This window comes from Electrona antarctica (genome assembly GCF_951216825.1).
Source record: "Electrona antarctica genome assembly, chromosome: 3".
NCBI classification, from domain to species: Eukaryota; Metazoa; Chordata; class Actinopteri; order Myctophiformes; family Myctophidae; genus Electrona; species Electrona antarctica.
The window spans coordinates 3,867,959-3,884,908 of NC_136808.1; the positions used below are offsets into that span (position 1 = coordinate 3,867,959).

General features: G+C 43.2%; 2 protein-coding genes across 2 annotated transcripts in view; one reads left to right on the plus strand and one right to left on the minus strand.

The window, feature by feature from the left end:
* The window catches only part of LOC306920623 (UDP-glucuronosyltransferase 2A2-like), a gene marked incomplete at both ends in the record, with an annotated part of 303,140 nt that overhangs the window by 212,964 nt on the left and 73,226 nt on the right, over nt 1-16,950 (plus strand).
* LOC306920549 (ubiquitin conjugation factor E4 A-like) lies at nt 6,190-9,429 on the minus strand (the record flags this gene model as incomplete). Its single annotated transcript, XM_079497362.1, has 1 exon — nt 6,190-9,429. One exon carries the CDS (start codon nt 9,427-9,429, stop codon nt 6,190-6,192), a length of 3,240 nt encoding a protein of 1,079 aa, XP_079353488.1.

The window sequence follows — 16,950 nt, forward strand, 5'->3', positions numbered from 1 at the left end:
TTTGAAGCTGTGGTGGGGGGGGATCAGCTCAGCCACTGTGTCTCGGAACCACACCGCTGGACACACACACACGCACGCACGTGCACACGTGCACACGCACACACACTTTATTTATGTATTTATTTCTTGGACTGTACGTTTTTATGCATGTGTGGGTGCATGTTTGGGCACTCTTCTGTATCTGCATGCGTGCGTAAATATGAATTATTTTATTCAACTTTTGTTTTTCTTTCTTCGCTACCATGTGTAATGTGTCTCTGTGGATGCATGTGTGTGTGTGTGTGTGTGCGTGCGTGCGTGCATGCATGTGTGTGTGGCATTTTGTTCTCCTGTTTAACGGCCAGGCCCTATGGCAGGGGTAGGCAACCTGCATCTCTAGAGCCACATGTGGCTCTTATAGGTCCTCTCCCCGTGGCTTTTCTTACATTTAATCATAATGTATTATTGAATTCGTAGTAGGCATAAAGTTATTCTTTCATTTTGATATTGCAAAACAATGTTGCCTGTACACCAGATAAAATGATAATACATCTTTGTTTGTTTTCACCACCAATGCTACTGGCTTACTGGTAGAGTATACTTGATATGCTTTGAGAAGAAAAAAAACAATCAAATATAATATTGAAAGACCAGAAAAATCTGAAATAATTAAAGTTTGCTTTATTAATGCAAAACATATTTTGCGGCTCCAGATAGAATTGTAATACGTTTTTGGGCCAAAAATGGCTCTTCTGATAATAAAGGTTGCCTACCCCTGCCCTATGGGATCGCTTACAAAGGAGCCGGGTGTTTAGCCTCGGCCCCAGCCATACTCACCTGCAAAGAGAAAAGCCTGGTCACAACCTAAGGCAGAGAGCGTATCAGCAGAAGTGTCCGTCCAGAACACCTGTCAGATGTATTTCACCCCAGATACAATATTTTCTCGACCAATCACAACACTCGTTTCATTCACGGAGAACTGATTTGTAAAGAGTCAACGTCATTTCCTTGAGCGGTACTTCCGCCAAAGTCCCGCAACTTGCGCCCCCAAAAAGTGATACACTCTACAGCGTAGGTCTTGCCCAACGTGAGCCGAGGGTGTGGGAGAGTTTAGAGCTTCCTGTCTCGCATGAGCTGACAGAAACCAGTCAGGTTTGAAAAGGCCCGGCGCAGCGGGACCAGCAACCGGGAGGAGGTGAACATGACGGAGGAGGGGAAAGAGTCCATATACTAATGATTCAAGGATTACCGTTTTTCCCCTCCACTCTGCAATTATGCCTCAATTTCCCTCCTGAGCTTTCATGTTCATGTCAGCTTCAGTGCAGGAGAGAGAGGGAGACCGGCTCACCCTGAGGATACGGTAATGATCTCAAGCATGTCAAGTTGAATGTTCAGCGCTACAAAAACATTTGTTCCATCTTCCCTTTTTAACATAAGGCCTTGTCTGATTTTGTAGGTGTTTGAACTTCCGTGAATCTGTGTATATACTGAATCAGTACAGCAAATTGGTCAGACATTATAAATACGTCATTGAAAACCACACTGAAGTGTTCCCACCATGCATTATTAGTTAGGCTATCGGTGCAACAGTACTCTCATATAGCCAGATGAGAGACCTGCTATTGTCAAATAATATTTGGGGGAATGTGGGCAGGGAAACAAACCTACCTTCTATGATGTCAATTCAATTCAATTCAATTCAATTCAATTCAATTCAATTCAATTCAATTCAATTCAATTCAATTCAATTCAATTCAATTCAATTCAATTCAATTCAATTCAATTCAATTCAATTCAATTCAATTCAATTCAATTCAATTCAATTCAATTCAATTCAATTCAAATTCAAATTCAAAGGGCTTTATTGGCATGAGAAAACATACGTTTACATTGCCAAAGCAGAAAACACAATACAACAATACATCAATACAATTAAAACAAAAAAATATGTACATTTGAACGTCAGAATCTTCAATAGATCAATTTCTATATTGTACCAAGATCACTGGATGCAGGTGTCACTGAGCATCATGAAGGTACCGAAAGACCCACCCACCTCAGACATCAGCAACATTATGAAAATTGCTAAAATATAATTGTCCGGGTAAACATCACCCATCACTCCATTACGTAGCAATGTATGTACATGTATGTACTGTATGTTCAGTGGCGGTTAGAATGTTCCACGGGCCCTGAGGCGAGATTGACAGCCCGGGCCTCCCTTACTTACTAAAGCGTCTCCCTTTACCTCCCAATGAACTACATTTTACACTGCTTATTATTGATAGAAAATGTAGTCTTAGTTGCGTTATTAAACTCTTAATAGCGTGTTTGAGAGAGAGAGAGAGCCAGGGAGAGAGAGAGAGTATACAGTTTACTACCACGCATCGGAGCGGCCGGCCGGCCTGCCGGGCGGGCCCTCCCCCGCCGCGCCTGTGTATGTCCCTGTGTCTTTCCCTGTATCTGTATGTCCGAGCACGGAAAGCTGCAACACGGTAACTCTGCCATTTCTCAACCATTTCGAACACGGGAAGGCTCGCCGGACCGGGCCACCCCCTGGGCACATTCCTGGGGGTCTGGATGTTCCGGGGACCCCCACACGGTAACTGGGGGGGGGGGGGGGGGCTCGCTGGAACCGGGCCGCCCCCCCCCTGGCCGCATTCCTGGTGGTCTGGATGTTGTGGAGACCTCCCGGGTACCCCCACACAGTACAGTTGCACCGCTCACCTTGAGTGCCCTGAAAGGCACCGTATAAATAAAATGTATTATTATTATTTTATTACTATAAGAGGCAGATAGAGCAACTGGTTCGTAGCCCTCAGTTGCTCTACACCTGCTTGCTCTCTCTTCCCTGAGAAAAGTGGAAACAAAGGTTAAGGTAGACCTATTTGAAATGTTTTGTAGTTTTAGAAACATTTTACTTGGAAAATTATAATGGAAGTCATGGAAGATTTCAGTACATCACAATTCTTCATACTTTCACATCGAAACTCCATTCACAATTTATTTTTAGATATTTAACTTTTAAATGATGATACAACTTTGGTCCCTCTCTATATTCCTTCATACTTTCACAGAGAAACTCAATTCACAAATGTCAACCTTACTGTGGACATGCATGGTTTCGAATTTAACTTTTTTGAAATTTGAAGTTTTTGAAATATTTAACATTAAGCGCCCAATGCATTGTCAATGGTAAGGGTAGCAACAGTAAATAGCCTTTTACAATGTTCTTTACCCCAGGGAGCCAGATTGTTCATACAGTATGCTGAGTTGCTAGTATCAGGATTCAATCCCATGACCTTGTGGTTCAGAGTCATATGAGCTCTTCCTACTGAGCTAGTAGCTAGCTACCCACTACCCAGACACAAGAAACTGTTGTAACAGGGAGGCGACCTCATTTTCTGCCGCACAAAGGGAGGGGCTGGAAGGAGCGCCGCGGCTTGTGATTGGGTGAGACGAGCCATCAGTGGGGTAGGGAGCGCTCCACTGTGTTCACTGTAGGGGGACGATGATTTACTATCGGGTCGCTTAGTTGGCTCAAGTGAACTTCGCAACGTTCGGCGCGGCAACTCGTTCGTTTTAGCTCACTCAACGTGTCTCTCGTGGCTCAAGTTTGCTTAAGATACAAAGCTACACAGCATATTTGTAGCTTTGTATCTTTGTAGCTGAAGTTGAAACCAGCTCAACTTTTTTGTAGCAAGCACGGTCAGGACCTGGACGAATTAGTGTGACGTCTCGATTGGGGCCAAATCAAGTCAAACCAAGATTAGTCAGATCTGGCCCAGAATATCACCTTATTTCAACCAACATCAATTCTGCTCACTAAGACGAATGTCCCTGGATTAATCAGAAAGAGTCAGATCGTGGCCAGATCAATTTAAGTCATATCATAACTAGTCAGATCTGGCCCAGAATAAGCTATATTATTTCAACTGGTGAAGACGTCCTGGAAATTACGTAAAGATCATCCCCATATGGGCTGTTTGTGATCTGGCCTAGTCCTGAACGTCACTGGAGTCATCGGAGGACGTCATCATAACATCATAATGACGTCATTTGGCTTGCTGGGTTGTAGATGTTGGGGCTTTTGCAGCAGCTACAAACGGCAGATGTATCTTTGCATCTGCCCGTGTGAACACAGCATATAGTGCGAAAGTCAGGGAGACCTCCCTCCATTCAGAGTTATGTGGCCACGCCCCAATTACCCAGGTGTAAGTAGTCACTGATTACCCCCTCCACTATAAAGCCTAGCTGGTGCTCTGAGCATATGTCGTTTAAAATCCCTGATGTCGTGTCGTCTCGGACAAGAGTGTAGAAGAGAAGAAAGGAGAATGCATGTGAAATGTTCTTCAGGATCTCTGCATTTATATTGGTAAAAACGAGATGAAAATCTACTGCATGTAAAAATCTACACGCAAGGTTGACTGTTTCAACAAAGTCTCCGGAGCCAATTTGAGGCAGAGTTGAACCAGCCCAGATAAATGAAATTACAATTGATTATATACATGAAAACCACTACTCAAGGTCCCTCCTCCCACCGGACATGAAATAGGCACTTCCTGCCTTTTACATGGTATTACATTTTAACGGAGTTCTAACTTTGAAATAAAACAACATATAATGATGAATTAAAGGTATAATGAAAACGTAGTTAAAAACACAAATGTAAATAAATGAAATTGAACTAAGAAATGAATGAAACAGTTTGTCACAATAAATAAAGCCTCAATCATGAAAAATACCCTGTCTCTTATAGTACATTTTAAATCAGTAGTACGGTAGATGCACTCACTAGTAACCATTTCATGACGTTTTCCTATTATGTTATTATGAAGATTGTTAAGTCATTCATTAAGAAAGTCAATGTTGAAACAGCTACACAGTGAGGAAATAGAAGTCTTTGCTTCTATTCAAATTAGGCACCAGCGATTCTAGGTTTCTAGGTAGACCGCATAGGGGAGAAAGCTTCAAAGGCCCTAGAATACAATAGCCCTTTTGGTCTAGGTATAGGAAGATCTGCATCAGTAAACATTCTTTACTATATGGTAAGTAAGGACTGTCTCCCCAACATTTCTATAGCAGTGGAAGAGAAGATTTTAGGCTCTGTCTAGTTTAACATTACATACTCAAGTAGTTATGAATATGCTATATGATTCATAATACACCACACATAGCCGCAATTTGCAACATTATATCTTTTATAATCTAGAGTGTCACCATCAGCCTTTACATCCAAACAGAAAAGTGATCGTATTAAACAACCACCAACATTGCAGCTGTCTGAAAATGTTGATCCTCTTTCTATCTGCAAAGTGTTTGTTTCATATAAATCACACTTGTGTGAAGTGAGGGGCGTGCTCAGCCAATGACTTTTGGCATCTTCAGTTTTCTGCCCTCGCTTTTATCTTTAATATGTACTTTGCTAGCCAATCAAATCATCGCTATGGGGTGATCAGCCAATGTTTGTGTTCACAAAAACACTCAAAGATGGGCATAGGAGGGGATAGCACCCCTCAAAAATCCACCGTAGACATGTAATGAGCTATGAGTGTCATGACATTCCATACAGGTGATTATTCTTCGGGAGCACTCGTTGGTAATCACTGTTTTGAAATTGCACATGATATTGCAAGAGAAACTCCAACAAAATAGGGATGTGCTCATTTTAAGAGTAGCAACAGTGAAAACAGCACATTATACGTTAACAGAGCTCGCACTGTTATGTTGAAGTCCACCAACCGGAGGTCAAGGGTTTACGTTCGCCTGAGTTGACACATGCTAAGCTTTGACTGTTCAATAAACAAACATGAGTAGGCATGTTTTGAATGTGACATAAGGCTTTATAAGCTGCTTACTGCGTTTGTGTATTTCCACACGTCGGTCAGGGTCGGGACTAGTAGGGAACATGCAACAAATGTCTGCAGGTGTTTTTTTTTTTAATGGGATGTGCCCATCTCACACACATGCCCACCCGTAGTGTCAAAGTTATTTTTTGTACTGTGACAATGTTTGAACGAGCTTTGTGAGCTTGTAGTTTATCCGGAGCCACTGCGCATTGTGTGTGTGTGTGTGTGTGTGTGTGTGTGTGTGTGTGTGTGTGTGTGTGTGTGTGTGTGTGTGTGTGTGTGTGTGTGTGTGTGTGTGGATTCGCAAAAAAAAGAGTTGCAAAGAAAGGAAACATTATTGTTCTGAGAGAAGGTATTACTGTTAGCTACTAGGTCCCATATTATGCAACATATCTTGCTTACGCTTAGCCAGCCATTGTAAGATCTCCTGTTTGAGTTCCTTATTTGGCCTTATCTGGTCCATGGTAAGAGGACAGCGGTTGAAAGGGTCAGTTTGGTCACTGAGCAGATGTCTTGCTATGGTTGAGCGGTCAACTGTGACGTTGGAGGCGGGGAGCAGTACTGGGTCCCGCATCAGAGTGGACATGATGGGGTCCAAAAAATCATCCGGCGCATCTGAGTAGGTCTCCTCTTCCTGCTGCTGCCTGTCTGCATGGGACTTGATTTTGTCAGCAAGGACCCCAAAGGACACAATCATGTCTCCAGGCTTGTTGATCTTCTTAAGGACCCTAACCGCTTGAGAGAAGAGGGTGGGAGAGTAGGAGCGTCCGTCTTTGGGGACCATGGCACAGAACATCTCCTCATCACCCAGATTCAGGTAGATGGTGCAGATGTCAGAGACCAGTTGCTGGGGCTTGAAGTCAAATTCACTGAAGTCCTTGACTTTCAGGGCACCCATCTTAGGCCCCACCAGGTGCTGCAGGAAGTAGTTGAGCATGGAGACGATCCTCTCAACAAGGAACGTGTGCACAAAAATGTTTTTAATTTCCGAGGTAAGGAAGGCCAGTGTGCTGATGGTCTCATTAGATATGATATTGTGGAAGCGTCCAAGCTGTCCAAACTTAAGCAAGTTGGACTCCTTCTCTCTGCGGGCATCAGGGGCCAAGCCATCCCACTCCCCTTGATCGCGTTCCAGTTGCAGAAGTTTGATCTTGCTCAAGTACTGAATGGCCTCATCCAGTAGGAAGATGGCATCGTTCATTAGCAGGTTGAGGTATCGCAGGAAGAGCGGAGCGTTTGTGGCTTCCAGATTCTCAGATGCATAGTTAGCCAGATGCTTGATGCTCTCCCTGTAGCTGTCTTTCCCCCACATATATTTGAGGATAGCATACATGGGCCTTCTGTAGTTAAACTTCTGCTCAAAATGGTGAGGTTCACCAGTGAACTCGATGTCTACAAACATAGTGATTAGGGCCTCGGCCAGGGAGGATGCATGGCGGTAGGAGCAGAAGACTCTCTCTCGCTGGAATGTAATTGGCTGAGCAGCACCGTGAGCCACGGGCTCAATGTAAGGGATCAGCGCATCCAGAACTTCTACCAACTTTGCCCGCAAATGGGGGTTTCTCATTCTGTCCGCATTGCCCATGAAGACTGTGACGAGGTTGAGGATCTGTTCTATACTTTCGGCAGAAGACTCCAGAACGTTTTCAGCGAATCGACGTGAGAATATTATGAATTCTCCAATGTTCTCCATGAAGAACTCTGGCACATAGCAGAGCATACTATTATGTAGGGGCAGCAGTGGGAAATTGAGTGGTAAATGATCATTCCCCTGGTTCCCCAGTCCCAGCTGAACCAGTAGAGCGGCAGAGGAGGCTTGCAGGTTCATGCAGCACTGCAGCATGGCAGGCTCTGTTAGAGCGGCCTTAGTCGACAGGTAGATGGTCATCAGACGGTCTAATTCGCCTAAAAGATGGTCAGACATTGAGCTGCCTGTTCGCTGAGCCTCCTGCCATGTACTCTGGAGCTTGTAAATAGAGTTGTTCATCTTCAGCATCTGCTCATGGAGTCTGTGGAAGCCAAGACGCAGAGTGAGTTGTGTAAAGATGAGATTTTCCGTCAGCAGACTGTAAGACTGGATGTAATCCACACTCTGTTGAGGGGGTACAGGTATCAGACAAGTCTCCTTGTCCAGACCTCTAGCATGCACGCTGAAAATGCGCCTCTCTTCTTCACTGAGGTCCTTGAGGGCACAGTAGGAGGGCTCGAAGGTGAGAAGCTTGGGCGAAAGTGGCCGGCAGAAGGGTTGACACAGCTTCAACAGTGCCGCACCCAAGTTTAGGAAGAATGCGTCGGAGGCATAAGTCTGAAAGATCTCTGGCATCTGATTGGCCCATATCTTTGTTCGTCCAGCATTAGCCTGCAGACAGCCACCCAACCAAGAGAGAAGCTGGTGGCGTGTCTCACTGGAATGCTGAAGCAAATTCTTCAGGATCTGGTGCAGTTTGTCATGTAGTTTGCCCATTAACTGATGTATGTTGGCCTCCTGAACCGTTTTTTCTTGGCTACTATAGTGAGTAGGATTCTGGAAGTAGCCATGGCTCTCGACCACCCCTGGAGTCTTTGGCAGGCAGGAGATACTCAGCACCCATCCCAGTAGATTATTCTGGTACTGAAAGCCTTGAGTTGGGTGTTTGGGTTGGATGTGCTCCACTAACACCATAGCGATGTCTTTCTGTCTGCTGAAGTAGATGAGGACATCTAGGTATGAGTAGATGAAAAGCTGGTACAGGTCCAAGTCTTTAATGCGCCCTTGCAAATTGTCCAGCACTGGTACAATGACCTCCCTGAATGTGCGCACTTCCTGTTCAGCAAGTAGGCCAGTGATGACCTCTTCCACGAACCCTAACAGGTCCTCCGGTTGTGCACCACTGACACCCTCCAGCAGAAGATCCACAAGCTGTCCGTAGACATTCTGGCCTGTGTAGATCTCCGGAATGAGCAGCACTGTCCGGGTGTTAGACACTGTCAGGTTCTTACAGCGTACAGCATAGGACAACAGCTTCTCTGGTACTTTTGTCACCTCCTCCTTGGCCCTTTGGTAACATGCATACAGGTAGGGGATGGCACAATGCTCTCCAGCATCAAGATCAATAGGAAGTTTGACTTCACTGCAGGAGGAAGACATGTAAATGAGCTGGTTTCCTGGCTCTTGTAACAGCAGACGGTTGAACAGAGCCTGTTCTATGTTGTCCATGTCCAGCCAGTTCTGTCCCTTTAGGTCTGCTGCCATTTCCTCCATGTAGACACAGCGAGGGGGGATCCCATTACCGGCACTTAGGCTAGGGTCACTGTTGTCCAGTGTGATGAGGAATATCCTCTGGATCATGTGGTTGATATTCAGCAGCTCACAAAACTCCTGACGGGAGTGAAACGACCGGCTGATATCGGCCACAGAGGCAACATTGTCATAAATGCTGTCGAACATTGAATTATCTGACTTTGACTGGCTCTCCACAATGTCCTCCAATGACAGTTCAGGAAACAGCTGAGGTGGATTCTGGCCTGATGCAAACTGTGCGGTGCCAGGAGGTGAGCTGAAAAGGGCAGAAAAGGGATTACACTTGATATTCTGGTTGTTGTTGCTCCCCTGGTCAGTCATCTTCACTTTGACCTTCTGCAGGACGTCAGAAACTTTGGACTTATCAGACTAATGGTCTAGAGTGTCAGCAAAAGGTAAAGTACAATTGCACACTATCCCCCTATATATGGTCTCGTGACCATTCCGCAAAGCCGCTGACCAATCAAAATCTGTGTTGAAATCCATACTTCCATATTTGGGCATAAGCAAAAGACACTCTAGCCTAGACACTCTAGCCTCGATACACAGGCTTTTGTGTTTTCGTTCGCGTTTGGCTCAAAAAATAAAAGCCTGGGGGAACGTGACACATTTCCTGGTCTAGGAGAGTGGGAGTGAACTACGGTGCAGAGGGGCGTCGTTTTCCTTCGCTGATTTCTACCACGGAGGGGAGGGGTGTAGGGGGGCAGGGGAGGCAAGCGTCAGTGATGCTTGCGGAACTCGACTACGTCTCGTTCCTGACCGCATCACTGTCGTGGCAATAATCACGTTAAACCACACCCCCTCGTGTAAAACCCATGCACAGAGAGACTTACCGGTAACCACTTACTGTGTGTACATTCTTGTATGACAAAGTAGACTGTTGTTTTACGAAAACAAACCATATAAAGTAAAAAACATATGGAGATACAAGGTTTCTGCCTGACAGCGACAAAATGAAGGGCTGGGCTGCAGACATCCGCCACAGTGCAGTGAGGGCAGGGAGAGACAGTGATGGATTACAGGTGGATCTGGGCTGTAATAAGTAGGTCCTGTATCGCACCTGCATTCAGCAGGAGGCTGGAACTCACCTTAATGCTTTCACACTGAAGGCCAGGCACCCCATGTTATAGATAGATGACACACATATAGAAACACATTCCTGTACATGCCACATAGACACACATGAGAAACACATTGGCCACTGTGGGGTGGAAACCTTGTATGTGCACAGCCGTTTAGTTTTCAGGAAATGGGAGAAAAACAAATGTGTTCCAAAGAATGCAGTGTCACTGTTATTGCCAATAAAGCTCCTTTGAATTGAATTGATATTTTCACAAATTGGTACCACCTAAGGTGTAAAAAATGTTTTTATTTTTGTATTCCTACATATGTCTCTAGTTTATATTTTGGTATGAAACATTTTCCAATTCAGTAGCTTAATGCCAGTTATATCATGTGACCATACCATTAACAACCTATATAAGGCAAAATGTCATTATGCTTTAGGTAGCACGTGCCATGTCAAACTAGGGGGTGTTCATGATTCTGAATCCATTTGAAGCATTAGTTTTGCACGAAAAACACTCCTTGGCCTAGATGCGGCCATAGGCACTTGCCTATGGAGTGTTTTTCGTGCAAAACTAATGCTTGCAATGGATTCAGAATCATGAAACCCCCCTAGTTTGACACGTCACATGCTACTTAAAGCATAATGACATTTTTAAATGTTTGCCTTTATATAGTTTGTTTGTATGGTTAAATATAATTGGCATTAAGCTACTGAATTGTATCACACCAAAATATAAACTATAGACATGTAGGAATGATGAAATACAAAATACAAACATGTTACGGCCATCTTAGGTGGTACCAAAATCTGGCTCTGCCCCTGGACTATAGGTCTATGTCTAGGTCAATAGGCCGACGGATGGATTGGTAAATGTGTGCATGTGTGCGTGCATGCATTTGCAGACTAGCCTGGACTCCATATCAGAGCAAGGCAGACATGTAACTCCATATGGATATAGAAGGGACACAGAGAGACAGACAGCGGCCTTGGTTAGAATATCCGCCCTGAAACTGGGAGGTCGGGGTTCGATCCCCGACCGGGTCATACCAAAGACTGTAAAAATGAGACCCAATGCACCTTACAGCTCCTTGGCTGCGTGCGGCTCACCGCTCCAAGAGATGGGTCAAATGCAGAGAACAAATTTCACTGCGGTAACGTGTGTGACAAATCGTACGACTTTGACAGACAGACATACAGGTATAGGTACTATATGGGTACGTACAACTGGCAGTGCATAACTGGGTGGGTCATGAATGTTCTACTTGCATCGTTCCTGAGTAGGCTTAACACATTTTGCTATGGACCCCCTGTAACCCCGTCAAGGACCCCTGGGAGTCCCCGGACCCCAATTTGAGAACCACTGGCTTAGCAACCCTTGCTGGAAACTGTGAAAAGACAGAAATTAATTCATACAGTGGTTCACAGAAACAGTTTAAAGGACAAAACAAATGATCGATAATTATTAATTACACACTTTATGTCTTCTGATAGAGCTACCACAGGTTTTAGAGTGAGAGAGCAATCGATAAGGTCCAGGAAATCTAGACACACAAATGTACCACCTGCAGCATGCCATGGTTGGTGTAGCAGCATATAATATAATATAAATATAATATTATATAGCTATCCTTATTATGACAAGTAATCAGCAATAGAGCCTTGAGCTATTTTATACTATGTATATTTCTAGTATGGGCTTACATTGTCCTATAGATTTCAAGCAGGACTTAACCCATTTAAGACTGAGGCCGATTGTAAAAATGCCTTCTAAATCCTGACCAAAGTTTTCTGAAAAACGTATATAATATTTATATAGCAGCATAATTTTTTTGTCATTTTTGAATACTGTACATACTGTACTGAACCCCAAAAGGGGTTCTTGATTGGTTGAGCACAGAATGTGATGTACAGTATGATGATCTATGATGATGTATGAGGATACGAGCACCCCCTCACTTCATAAATAAATAAAATATAAAATTGTTGTGAACAGAAGTTCACAACAATTTTATATACATGTTATACATTTACGTTTTGCCGGTATCCCTAGAGAAAAAAACCTGTACATTTGTACAGTTAACTCCCCGCGGGGCGGACACAATAGAGGGTATGCGCGTGACATCATCATCAAACCCGGAAGTTATGCAGGAATGCCTACTGAGTGGCAAAACACTTTCTGGCCTTGACAGCCCATACATCCACACAGAAAAATCCTATCTGATTGCATTAAACAACATTAAACAATGTTAAACTCACTTTGCCTGTTGCTTCGCCACTCGATTTGCCACTCGATGTGCCATTCACTTTAAACATGCGCATACCCTCTATAGAGCGTCGCAGTCCCCTACCATGGACCAGGAAATTATTCTCCGTTAATTTTCCTCATAGACATTTCAGAAAGTATTTATTTAAAGACGTTTACGCCGCGGACAAAGCCAACTCGAGTCGTGACAAATCATGACAACAAACAAAAAAATTTGGGCCGAACAAATAATTAGAAAGAAGAAAAAAACACTTTTTTTGTTGTTTTTCTTCTTTGTAATTATTTGTTTGGTCCAAAATATTGTTTGTGTTGTCATGAGTTGTCACGACTCGAGTTGGCTTTGTCCGCGGCGTAACCGTCTTTAAATAAATACTTTTCGAAATGTCTATGGGAAAAATGAATTGGGATTAATTTCCTGGTCCATGGTAGGGGGCGGGACTGCGACGCTCTATTGTCGGTGCAGCCACCTAAAACCTACCTTCCATTCCGCTCCGCCCCCGGTAAGGTTTCGTTCCATCCTCAGTGTAGCCCGGTCATAAAAGTGTAAAAAAATACCTACGTATTTCACCACTCGTTTTACAAATTGAACAACTTAAAGGGGAATTCCACTAATTTTCAACATTTTACTATTACATTGTACTTCACAATGTTAATGATTTTTTTCAGACCTCCAGTTCTAGGAAAAACAGAATGGGGGTTCTTTCTTTTATTATTTCCACACAACAGCTCTAAGGTATACATTCACACAGACATCAGGGGCATCAATATAGCTGGGGGGTAAGTTCAGAGTTCTCCCAACCGGAATAAACAGTGGCGTGTTGGGTTTTCAAACGCAGATGCTTTAAATACTACTAACTTAAAAGTAGGCGTCATGGCTTGCCAGATCACAGGCACAGATCCTTGTTGCCACTCGACAAGGAACACTACTTTAGAAAATGAAACAAGCTAGAGTCCAATTGGAATGTTTTCCTTGACTGCTGGACATGATCCAACACAACACAATGGCCTGATATATTCGCATGGTAAGAGACACTTTTCTATAGATATGATCACTGAAACTTATCATAATGCCCTGTGAGCTCATGGTAGCCCTGGCCTGGACTGAAGTGTTTTACGCACATTCTCCATTTACAGTCCTTACGGCTTAATATGCCTACACAAAATGTTCAGATTACAAATATAAAGTGCTCACCCCAGGGCCATGGATGTTAAAATTCTGCTAGGACGGGTATAAGTACCGGTATCTTCCGTATTGTTAAATAAAAAGCAATGTTTAATCCGTTTTTGGCCATGGCTAAATCGTCTCGTATACTTAATAATAAGTCAACTTTCCGAGGGCGACTGAACGATTGCGTTCCAGATGTCCTTCTGATGGATTTGTCTTGGTTGTCAATATTTCTATCATTCAACAAATCGCTCGATCCAAAAGGATCGTACGCTATTATAACTCTATGGGGAAGACCATTTTCTTTAGCCCAGGCTAAAACCGGATGTGACGTTTGTGGGCATTCCTGTCTACCTTAGTGTCAATGTATATGAATGACATAGTACAATGTTGAAAATGAGTGGTATTCCCCTTTAATTTAATTTAATTTATTTAGTTTAGCTGTATATCTGGTGTGAGTGTTCCCCTCTGAAACTAATTCTATTTTATTGTCTCCAAAACTTGACATTGATTAATGAGTTTCAGGGTATGCCCTATGATGAAACACATTAATCAAGGTATTTTTTTATGTGAGAAGAAATCACAGATTTACTCAAATATCACTACAAAAAGTCTCCTTCGCCCTGTAGCTGACAGGAAGGCCCACTGCAGGAGTGCTGATAGAGCTCAGGGTGTGTTAGGGTTATTCTGAAGAGCCTCTGTGTTCAATAGCATGATGAGAGCTGATGATAAAACCAAGAGAACCATATCTCATCCTCATGTTGCTGTGCTCCTCTGCCCAGAAGCTGACACCATGGGCTCAGATAAAACAGGCATACTGCGGTGGGAGTCCAAACCTGGCGCATGAAAAAGGATTTATCACTGTCAGAGCCACCATAGAAGGGCATTTCTCACTGGAGACATCATTGGGGATGTTTACACGCCAGTTCGTGAAATGAAATGTCAGTTTCGGCATGACATTTACTTAAAAGTCAAGAGAATTTGGGGAAAGTGGACATATCAGTCTTTTCATCACAGGCAAACCAAAAGCTAGTGCAAAAACAGACCATTATCAAGATTGCTTGGTTGAAACATCTGTGCTTTTTCAGCACCTCATCCTTTGTTTTTTGTTTTTAATGTAATTCTTGCCTCTCTGAGTGAATCTGTTTTTTGGTTTGTGTATACATTCATGTATTTTTCCACTCTCTATCGATGTCTGTATGAGAGCAGAACCTATAACCTATAACCTCAGACACGTAAAATTCTCCATTCATTGTCAATGGGAATTTAATGTTTGTGTAGGACGGAAATCTACACTAATAGCTGAATATAGGAGAGGGTAGCGCCTCCCCCCCAAAAAAACAAAAAACAATACAAAACAAAAACATAAAATATGCATAATATTAAATAGGCCTAACTCAACTCATACACTTCTTTTGACCCAGAAATATTTGTACTGAAAACTATGAATTTGTCCCAGAAATAAGTGTCAAATTGTCATTCAGTATTATTGGTGCTAAAATATTAATGACGAAAGTATTTTTGAAATGTTGAAATCCATCCTAAGAAATGAGTGAACACCCATGCCATAATTGTGCTAGTGTTTACAGTACGATATAAATACATGGGAATTATATTGTACCAAAAAAAGAAAAAGAAAAAAAAGAAATCACTTTTGTGATTCCATGCCATTTAGTGCAACAGAGTTGTTAATCAGTAGACAGTATTATGTGTCATAACAAAGTGTGTGTGTGTGTGTGTGTGTGTGTGTGTGTGTGTGTGTGTGTGTGTGTGTGTGTGTGTGTGTGTGTGTGTGTGTGTGTGTGTGTGTGTGTGTGTGTGTGTGTGTGTGTGTGTGTGTGTGTGTGTGTTTCACTGAAATTGCCTCCTAAGACTACAGTATATGGATGCTATCCACTGATTTTCTGAACTTGAGTTTAGTACCTGGTTTAGACACACATATTTGCTCGCTGACTCCCCCTACAGCGTGTCCCCATACTGCACCCAAAATATCCCAAAATTGCTAAGCATATTATGTGGAGCTATGTTGTGCCAGGATGCATAACGAGAAATGGAATGAACAGTTTTGTACTAATGGCTTTTGTAAAACTAGGCCGTTCGACTGATAGAATTGTAAAACGCAGCCGTTTGATTGATAGAATTGTAAAACTAGGCCGTTCCACTGATAGAATTTTAAAACGCAGCAGTTCGATTGATAGAATTGTAAAGATAGGCCGTTCGACTGTTAGAATTGTAAAACGCACCCGTTCGATTGATAGAATTGTAAAACGCAGCCGTTTGATTGATAGAATTGTAAAACTAGGCCGTTCCACTGATAGAATTGTAAAACGCAGCCGTTCGATTGATAGAATTGTAAAAATAGGCTGTTCGACTGTTAGAATTGTAAAACGCAGCCGTTCGACTGTTAGAATTGTAAAACGCAGCTGTTTGATTGATAGAATTGTAAAACTAGGCCGTTCCACTGATAGAATTGTAAAATGCAGCCGTTCGATTGATAGAATTGTAAAACGTGGCCGTTCCACTGATAGAATTGGGTGCACGCCAAAATTACCGCAATTTTCGGCATTTACCATTTCCGCAAAACCTTGAATTTGAACGTGTGCCAGGACAAAAATCACGTCTGGTCGGGAGCTGTCGTACGCTTTGTCCTCACCTGTTTTTCTGTCGTAGAACAGCGGAGCAGCATTGTTTGACCAGCTGAGAGGCTGTCACAGGCATATTCACTCCTAAAATGTTAATATAAAAATGTATGTAGGCCTACATGGGCTACATGTAAAAAAAAGAAAAGAAAAAAAAAGGAATAGGCCTACATCAACGATGTGTCTGTGTCATATGAAATTGGTAGGAGATTACCAACTTTACAAGCAGTTAAAATCGCGCAATTAAAACAATGTTGCAAGTTTAGATGCTTAAGCCATTTAAACAGTGTTTTCTGTTTTGCATGAGCGCATACCGTATGCGAGGATTTGCGCTGCCTGTGCTGGAATCCCCCTTTCTCTACGTTTTAAGGATAAACCTGACGCAGCGCAAGTGCAGGGGAGTCGAGGGGACTGCGCTAACCCAGCCAGCCCACCACTGCCACTGCCAGTGCCATGTACACGAGGCTGGTTTAGGCAGCACATTCATATAATTGACAGTCCAGCCACTGCAGCGACTCGCGAGGCAATCTAAATAGATTGTCATAAACGTGCATGGTCACGGTGTCATGGACGGACCACCACAGTGATACAGACAGACAGACAGACAGACAGGAGGGAGGATATGCAAAACAGCAGCGTGTGTGCGCGCCTATTTGTTATTTAATTCATTGGGGGGGGGGGGGGGGCCCCAATGTATTTAAAACAA